Genomic DNA, 9,851 nt, shown 5'->3' with positions numbered 1-9,851 from the left:
AGCCTACAGTCAAGAAAAGCACAATGTATGATCGTATGAAAGTTGCACCTCGAATAAGGATTAAGAGTAGGGCCAAGAGAACTCCATTTACAGCAGATGGTAGAAGACAGAAATGAGTACTTCAATATGTTGTAGTTATATTGATGTTGATAATAGAACTTTTGATGTTACAATTCTACATGGCCTAAATAATAGAACTTTTGATGTTACAATTCTACATGGCCTGAATAATAGAACTTTTGATGTTACAATTCTACATGGCCTGGATAATAGAACTTTTGATGTTGATGTACAAACATTTACTTTTTTGCAGTTTTTTGAAGTTATTTGGATTTTATGAAGGTGTTTTAATTACATTGATTAGTGATTGTGATGTTTGTGTGCATAAAATAAGTGTTAGGCAGGTTTGTGAATTTAGATGGGCAAGCATCTTCAACTTTTGTGTTAGGCAAGTTTGTATATTGAATACAATTCAACTTTTGTGCATAAAATAATATCATGCTGCAGAATCGAAAGTGGTAGCAAGGACGATATAAATGGGTAGTTTAAGATAACTTTATGGACGAAGAGGGCATCTTTCAATGAACAACTTATTTTTGAACTTCAGACTTTACTATCCACCAAATATATTGAATTACATTCATGAATTAAGTTTTAATAAGACATTTATATTGCACTCCATCCCCAAGAAAAGGTTTATGTTTGAAGTTATGGTGCAGAGAATTAAGTGGTAGCTATGGCATAATAAGTGGGTAGTTTAGACTAACTTTCGACACGAAGCGGACATCTTGCAATGAACAACTTATTTTTGAACTCCAGACCTTGTTATCCACCAAATATATTGAATAAAATTCATTAAATAAGTTTTAATGAGACATTTACATTGCAGTCCATCTCCAAGAAAACGTTTATGTTTGAAGTCACGGTGCACAAATTTTAGTGGTAGNTATGGCATTATAAGTGGGTAGTTTAGACTANCTTTCGGCACGAAGAGGGCATTTTTCAATGAACAACTTATTTTTGAAGTCCAGACCTTGTTGTCCACCAAATATATTGAATAAAATCCATTAAATAAGTTTTAATGAGACATTTACATTGCACTCCATCCCCAAGAAAACGTTTATGTTTGAAGTCATGGTGCACAGATTTTAGTGGTAGCAGAAGCATTTTAAGTGGGTAGTTGTGGCTAAGTTCTTGCACGAAAAGAGAATGTTTTAATCAGACTTATTTTGAAATGCATATTTTTAGTGCAGAAATAAGACCTTGTAAATAGCACCTTAAACACACATTATGAAAAATAATTCCTGAACATTGTGCAACAAATATCGGACACAAATAATGGTCAGTGTTGTATTAAACCATGTCAAAATCATTACGAAATCTAACACAATCATCATTGTAATGTTCAAATTGCATTACCAATAAATATTAATAATACATTTGTTTCATCAAAATGTAATACATGAACTGAATATATTGCAAGAGTTCTTTTTCGCCTCACATTATGAGGATCACAAACATAGTTCTCCCTAATGTCTTGAAGTTCCTCCTNCAAACAAATAATTGCACACAAAATGAATCATATAACCAAGTTCAATAAAAGTTGTATAAGTACCCAAAAAATGATGAAATGAAGGGGGTTCAACGGCGGCGCCGCCTCTTGGTGGACCTCCGGTGGCCGTTCAACGGCGAACGACGGTGGAGTGGTCAAGGGGGTTTGGTCGTTGAACAGTGACAGAGCTTTGATTGGTGGCAGAGCTTTGATCGATGGTCCTCCGGCGATGGTTAAACAGCGGTGATCGACGGTGTGGCAAGGTCACGGAGCTTTGATGGTTGGGATGGAGACTTTCTCTCTCTAGGGTTTCAAAATGAAAAGTGAATTCAAAATCTGAAATGAAATGTGATTTCAAAATGTTTCAATGCCCTCTCTCTGTCTGCTAATCCACGTCATTTCAAATTTTTTTTATTTAAAATGCTGAACCAATGACACGCTGACACGTAGTGTTTGTCAAAAATTTGTCAAATCTCGTTTGTCAAAGTATCATTTTCCTATAAAAAAATTATAACGTGATATTTTTTCTAAACAAATTACATTTATCTTTTTTATTTTAATTTATAATATAAATACTCTTATTGTTGAATAACTTTCATATTTTTTAGTATGTACATATAAATTGACATAAGATTTTAAATAATTATATTTTTAATGAATAAATTAAAATATTGTACTTGATAAATTATTTCAAAGGTTTAAATTTGAGTCTAGTAATACACATTATATGAGTTTAAATTTGAGTCTAGCAATACACATTATATGAGTGTATTTATGTACTGGTTAACAGGTTTAACTATACATATTATGTGAGTTTATCAATATATTAATTAAACGAGTCTAACAATTTACATCAAACGAGTCTAACAATTTACATCAAACGAGTATTTCCATACAATGATTTGAAGAATATAGCAAAAAAGTTACACGAAATTGTCTATACAACAATTAGATGAGTATAACAAAAACGTATTAGACAAGTTATTTTATACGTTGATTAAATGAGTGAAACAAAAATTATTAGACAAGTTTGGAAATACATTGATTAAATTAACAAAGCAAAAACAATTAGACAAGATTGTCCATGTATTGATTAAACAAATCTAGTAATACAAATTAGATGAGTCACTCATAAATTTATTAGATGACTTTAGCAATATACATTAGACAAGTCTTTCAACATATAAATTAGACAAATGTGTTCATACATTGATTAGATGAGTATAGCAAAAAACATCTAAGAATACATATTAGATAAGCATGTTCATACATTAATTAGACGAGTCTTATAAACACATTATACGAGTTTGTCTATACACTAATTACGTCAGTCTAATAAAATACATTAGATGAGTTTGTTCATATATATATTAGATTACCTATTAATACACATTAGACGACTTTATCCACTATATGATTAGGCAAGTCTTGCAATATACATTACACAAGTTTTTCCATATACTAATTAGATAAGTCTAATAATAACATTAAACGAATGTATTTATATATTGATTAGACGAATCTAATAATTTATATTAAATGAGTTTACAAATATATTGATTAGATAAGTCTAACCATTCATATTACATATACTAATTTATATTTTCAGTGAGTTAACTCTCCATATTAAACGAGTTAATATACCTCAAACTCATTTAAACATTTATCTTGAATTTATTATGGATTTATTTGAATTAATTATGGTAAGGCATATCTGAAAATCTAATTGATTTATTATAATTATTCATTACGTTAAACTACTTTAAGTTCATTGTTTACAAAATTAAGATTTGAATAATTTAATGAGGGGATGATATGATTTATCAGAATAAAATAATATTTTCAATATTTTACTGGTTCTGTCCAACTCTATTTCAATATTTTCATTTCATATTATAATGCGTTGCTTCCTATCAATTTATTTGTTTGATTTCATCTTTTTCTTTATTATTTTTCATTTATTTATATCTTTATCTATCTTTTTTTTTTTCATTTATCTTTAAGAAAAATTGTGCTGACTTAATGCTATACTACATTCTCGTCGCCTCTAGTTTTAAATAAACTAACATTCTCTTCTACTTTTAATAATTGACTCTTTACACTTTCATATTCCTCATATTTTTAACATGTAATAGTAATTTACCCTGTACTTTTATTAAATTAAACTTATTTTATTTTATTTTTAAAATAACATATTCGCAACAATTTAAATAAAAAAAATTGAAAATTAAAATTAAAGTTTTATAGTATAAAACTTTTAATAAGTTAATAAATTTAATTATACGTCTTCATATTTATTTTTTATTTATATTAAATATTGTTTTCTAAAATATGTTTTTATGAGATAATTCACCATTTAGTGATAATATATTTTAAAGATATTTTTAACATATAATAATCAAACTATTCAATTTTTGTTTATACAAAATTATCTTTTATATCTTAAAATTTTATTTTTAATTTTCATAATTTTTTTATTTAAATTATAATCAATGTATTTTTTAAAAATAAAATAAGAAAGAAAAATATTATTCTATTAAATCATAGGAAAATTAATGTAATTTATTAAAAAAATACAGAAAAAACAAATGTCCCTTTAAGTTAAAAGTTAAAGGAGATATGACTATCATTATATTAAAAAAAAAAAAAGTAAGTGTTTATTTTCAAAATTAGAAAAATATGAAGATAAGTAAATGCATTTATTCTTATACTATTTATGCTATTTTTCGATCTTTTGTTATTTATTATAAACTTAAATTAATAAGAAAATATCATTCAATACCTGAATTTGAAATATCCATTCTATTAACTGTGAACTTGAAAAACTTGTCAAACAAATTTCAATATGTTGTTGTCAAGACTAACATTTTAAGTACTTTTGTCCAATTTAAGACATTTGTTTAATTTAATTTAATTTTAGCTAATTTCACCTAATAAAACAAAATTTTATTTTTTTATTCACAAAAAAGAGCTTAAGAAGTTTAAATAAAACTTAAGAAAAAGGAAAAAAATGATTTAGATAAAATTTTGAAGAGTAAAACTAGAGCATATTTCCAAGTGATAAAAATTTTATTATAATTATTTTGAAGAAACTAAAATTGAATTTTTTTTTATAATTAACTACATTTTCCAGTGACATTACTTTATGTTGAAATAAGAAATAAAGTACATATGAAGGGATTAAAAAGAAAATGTATTTTATAATATTTGAGGGTGGAGGGTTACTAAAATGATATTTCACCTTCTTTATAATTTGACCTACCTATCAGGTATGTGGAAGAAGCATCAGCTGGAACCGTGCTGTTCGTTGGCAGGGTCAATGATTAAGAAACTACGTCACACACTACCAAAAATATCAATTACTAAAATACATTTTAAAAATACATTATTTATTTACTTTAATTTTCCTACACACAACACAAAATTACCATGAAATGCAAGGAATTTAATAATAGAGAGCAGAACAAAGACTTGAGAGCTTCAATGGAGGTCCATCACTAGAAAACACTTCCATTGTTTTGGCGATAGGATCAACGAACGCCATGGCAGAGCTCACTCCGAAGAAGGAAAATCCCAACCTTCTGCTCGGCCGGTTCGAGCTGGGAAAACTCCTGGGGCACGGAACCTTCGCCAAGGTCCACCACGCCAGGAACATCAAAACCGGGGAAGGAGTGGCCATCAAGATCATAAACAAGGAAAAGATCCTCAAGGGCGGTTTGGTCTCCCACATCAAGCGCGAGATCTCCATCCTCCGCCGAGTCCGCCACCCCAACATCGTCCAACTCTTCGAAGTCATGGCCACCAAAACCAAGATCTACTTCGTCATGGAGTTCGTGCGCGGCGGCGAGCTCTTCAACAAGGTCGCCAAGGGAAGGTTGAAGGAAGAGGTTGCCAGAAAGTACTTCCAGCAGCTGATTTCCGCGGTGGAGTTTTGCCATGCGCGCGGCGTGTTCCACAGGGACATCAAGCCCGAGAATTTGTTGCTGGATGAGGATGGGAACCTTAAAGTCTCCGACTTCGGACTCAGTGCTGTGTCGGATCAGATTAGGCAGGACGGGCTATTCCACACGTTTTGTGGGACACCTGCGTATGTTGCTCCTGAGGTTTTGGCGCGGAAAGGGTACGATGGTGCCAAGGTTGATATTTGGTCTTGTGGGGTTGTTTTGTTTGTTTTGATGGCGGGTTATTTGCCTTTCCATGACCGTAATGTTATGGCCATGTATAAGAAGATTTACAGGGGTGAGTTTCGGTGTCCTAGGTGGTTCTCTCCTGAACTTACTAGACTTCTCTGTGGGCTTCTTGATACCAACCCTCAGACAAGGATTTCTATTCCTGAAATCATGGAAAATCGGTGGTTCAAGAAGGGTTTCAAGCAGATAAAGTTCTATGTGGAGGATGATAGAGTTTGTAGTTTTGATGATAAGTTGCAGTTGCAGCCCCATGATGGTGGTGGGGATGATGATTTGGCAACATCGGATTCTGAGGTTGAAATTAGGAGGAAGAATAGTCATAATGCTTCCTTGCCGAGGCCTGCTAGTTTGAATGCATTTGACATCATATCATTTTCTCAGGGATTTGATCTATCTGGGTTGTTTGAGGAAAAGGGGGACGAGGCCAGGTTTGTTTCTTCTGCTCCAGTGTCTAAGATTATATCCAAATTGGAGGAGGTTGCTCAGTTGGTTAGCTTCACGGTGAGGAAGAAAGATTGCAGGGTGAGCTTGGAGGGCTCCAGAGAAGGCGTGAAGGGTCCTTTGACCATTGCAGCTGAGATTTTTGAGTTGACACCTTCCTTGGTGGTTGTGGAGGTGAAGAAAAAGGGAGGGGATAAGGCAGAGTATGACAGGTTTTGTAACTCTGAGTTGAGACCCGCATTGGAGAATTTGGTTAAGGAGGAATCTGCTTCTTCGTCTTACCAATCTACACACATTGATTCTGAACTGCATCAACGAACACTATCTGACTCTGCCCTTAACATTCATTCAGATAGTGAAAGTTTGTATCGACAAGACTTGCCAGAAGTAGAAAAAACTAGTATCCGAAAACATGGTGAATCAATATTTGAAATCTCATAGAAAAAGATACTAACTTTTAGTATCTGACTGTCTTTGGGAAGAGATCGTTTTTTAAGATTGAAACATGAGAAAAAAAAAATGCATGTTTGTATTAGCTAAGGTACCTAGAAGAATGACAGATGATAATAGGATACTACTTTTTTCTTGTAATTTTAGGTTGTGTGCATGTTTTATTTTTCTTCTTTTTCCTCAAGAATCGTCCATCTTTTTTAGGTTTGCTCCTTGACTGGAGTATGTCCAAATGTTGTATTGCAAAGCTAATTTGATTTACACACAGTGAATAAAGAAATGTATATGTCGACATGTCTTGCTACATTACTGTGTAATTTGTATGAACTTGTTTTAATTCTTTATTGCGAGCAATGAGAAAATTAGAATGCATATTTCTTGTGAACCCCTGAGGTGTTGCACTGGATTTGAGTATCCAGTGTTTCACATTAACTGGGGGAAGCCATTCCAAGAGAATAAGATTCTGAGCACAAAACAGAATGTCACAACAGGTCAATAACAACACAGATACCCTGTGTTTTTTGGCGTTTCGTCACATTGAACATATGAGAGAATGATTGTGTCCACATGTTTACATGTTGATATTACATTTTAAGCAAGGGGGATTGATTATACTATGGATATTCACTTAAATCTGAAAGCATTTGACATCATTGATAAACTGATAAATGCTCTGAAAACCTATATACAAAAATAAGCTTGTTAATTTCACACCGGCCCTACACATACACAAGTGGTGCCTATTATTTGAACCAAAATGCTTCAGCAAAACAGACACCATAAGTTGTTTGTAGCGTGGTCCTACACACATAGAAGTGATGCCTAAGAAACAGGCGTATCCACTGAACATAGGATTGGTGTTATGTATACAGATTAAAAAGTTGTAACAAAAACCAGTGGTTTTATGCTCATTTTGAGTTGAACTTTGTTATTTACATCGTGGATCGACTTTTTAGGTGTAAATTGACTTGTTAGAAAATGTACATTTCCGTAATATTAAGTAGGTGTGTCAGCATCTATGGTTTTTGGATCATTTGGTACTTTATGCTGATGCAATGAATAGGCGGTTATCTACTTGTATTTTAACAAGTATAACTCATCCTTCACTCATTTCAAACCTTGTTCCTTTCTGTGGTTCAGAACAAATGGAAAACAGTGCTTCTAAATAATTCAATTTGGAGGGACCCTGCTGCCTAATGTTAACAACTGTTGGGGACTATTTTCATGTTCAAACACTTTTTGCTGTCTCTTTTTCTGCTCTGGCTTGTCTTTTTTCTCTCTTTTATATATATATAAAAAAATTAAAACCAACCTGTGAAGTGGAAGGCTGAAAAAAGATGCTTAATTCCGGAATTTTTATTTATTCCCCTCTGAAGGGAATCATCTCAAACATAAAATTATCCCTTATTGGTGGGGATTTGAATAAAGAATAATTTATGCCTACACTATATAAATGATCTTTATTTATTTTATCTTTTATGTTTTTATTCCATTTATCTTTATAAATGTTGAAATATTTTGCTTTTAAAAAGTGATTCGCAAGTTGACATTTAAAAATAATTATTTATCTCATACTTCATTTTTTCTTCACCACTCACTTTCTTCTTCCTTCTTCCGCCATATCACATCATTAGAAAAAATAATCTATTTTCTTTACTAGGATATTCTATATTACTTATATTACCGTAGAAAACGAAAGAATTTTTATATCGATTGTCAACCACAGAATGTGGATATACCACATTGTTTGATTTCTAAAACGGAAGTAATGCATTTCATGTTTGATTTAGACATAGTATAAAACGACATTTTTTTAAAAAAAATTCGATGTTAGCCAAAATCAATATAAAAAGCGGATGTACCACATTCTTTGATAGAGAAACCAATGTGGTATATCATTTTTGTATAAGTGAAAATCTAATGTGAAAAATACATTTTTCTTAGTAAGGATGGTTTAGTTTATCTTATATCACACTTGTTTAATTGTAAAAAAAACTAAATATAGCTACACAGGATATCAAATATATATTATTCTCAATTAAATCTATTCTAAAGAGTGTGATGAAATAATAAGTTAAGAAGAAGGTGTGTGTGACTATGATAATTGTTCTAAAATTATGTAATTGAATAATAAGAAAGACAACCAAAATTCACTCTCTAATTATAAAGAAAATTGGTCAATCTGAAAAATAGAAATAAAACTTTGTAGAAAATTGTATTTTTTTTTAAGTTTGATTCCAATCCAATCCATCAATTGGACCTATATGAACTTTTAATACTGTACATAAAATATGTTTTGTTGCGGAAGTATTATGTAAAATTGAAAATGATAATATTTCAACACAGTAGTAGGAAACACAATCTAAAAAAAGAAAAACCTTTATTGGTCGACCTCAATTAATATAAAATAATTTATCTCAACTAAGTCACCCATCATTAACTTAATTTGAACTAGCAAATCAAATTTAATTGATAGCCCACTTTAACTCACTTTTACTATAATTTGATGTTATATCTAATATACGTAGAAATAAAAATTATATTAGATATAAAGTTAATTTACAATGTATAAATAATTTTATAATATTGAAATAGATTTAAAATTTATTTTTTAATATGATATCAAAATTTATCTTAATAAAATTTATTATTTATTAAGTCTATTATTTTACTAGCTACCAAACCACATGTTATATTCAAAATATATGTTTTGATGTAAGAGAAATATATTGAAAATTTCATGTATATTAATAGAAACAAAACTAATTTATAGTATATAAAAAAATATATAAACTTTATCTTATAAACTGATTTTACAATATTGAATTAAATTTAAAATTTATTTATTCACATAGTATAATAAATTCATTAAAATAATGCTTAATAATAAATTTTGTTTGGTGGAATCATACTTTTCTTTAAGTTGGTAAAAGTAGGAAATATTTATATGTAAATGGTATATAGGTAACTAGGGATAAGTACTAAAAGTGTTCGTCTTATTACTAATCATGTACTTTTGAAAATTGTGGTCAAAGTTTCATGAATTCAAATCATGCAAGAATTATTCCCAAAACGAAAGAAATTTCTTTGGAAGTCTATCTTCTTAATAATATACATGAGCGAGCAAGAGTTAAGAAGATTATACCATACTTACATGGAGAATGTGTAGATAGGTGTGTGTTTGCAATTGGTAGACTTTCTAAATGAAGGAACGGTAA

The 9,851-nt window shown here is 30.5% G+C and overlaps 1 protein-coding gene across 1 annotated transcript; it reads left to right on the top strand.

The window, feature by feature from the left end:
- The first annotated feature begins 4,965 nt into the window (after positions 1 to 4,965).
- On the top strand, positions 4,966 to 6,937 carry LOC106779823 (CBL-interacting serine/threonine-protein kinase 12). The gene has a single exon (XM_014668029.2). It carries the CDS (start codon positions 5,095 to 5,097, stop codon positions 6,622 to 6,624), a length of 1,530 nt encoding a protein of 509 aa, XP_014523515.1. The 5' UTR covers positions 4,966 to 5,094; the 3' UTR covers positions 6,625 to 6,937.
- The last annotated feature ends 2,914 nt before the right edge of the window (positions 6,938 to 9,851 follow it).

This window comes from Vigna radiata, unplaced genomic scaffold, assembly GCF_000741045.1.
Source record: "Vigna radiata var. radiata cultivar VC1973A unplaced genomic scaffold, Vradiata_ver6 scaffold_161, whole genome shotgun sequence".
NCBI classification, from domain to species: domain Eukaryota; kingdom Viridiplantae; phylum Streptophyta; class Magnoliopsida; order Fabales; family Fabaceae; genus Vigna; species Vigna radiata.
The sequence above is the reverse complement of the archived record's forward strand: the minus strand, read 5'-3'. Positions and strand labels throughout refer to the sequence as shown.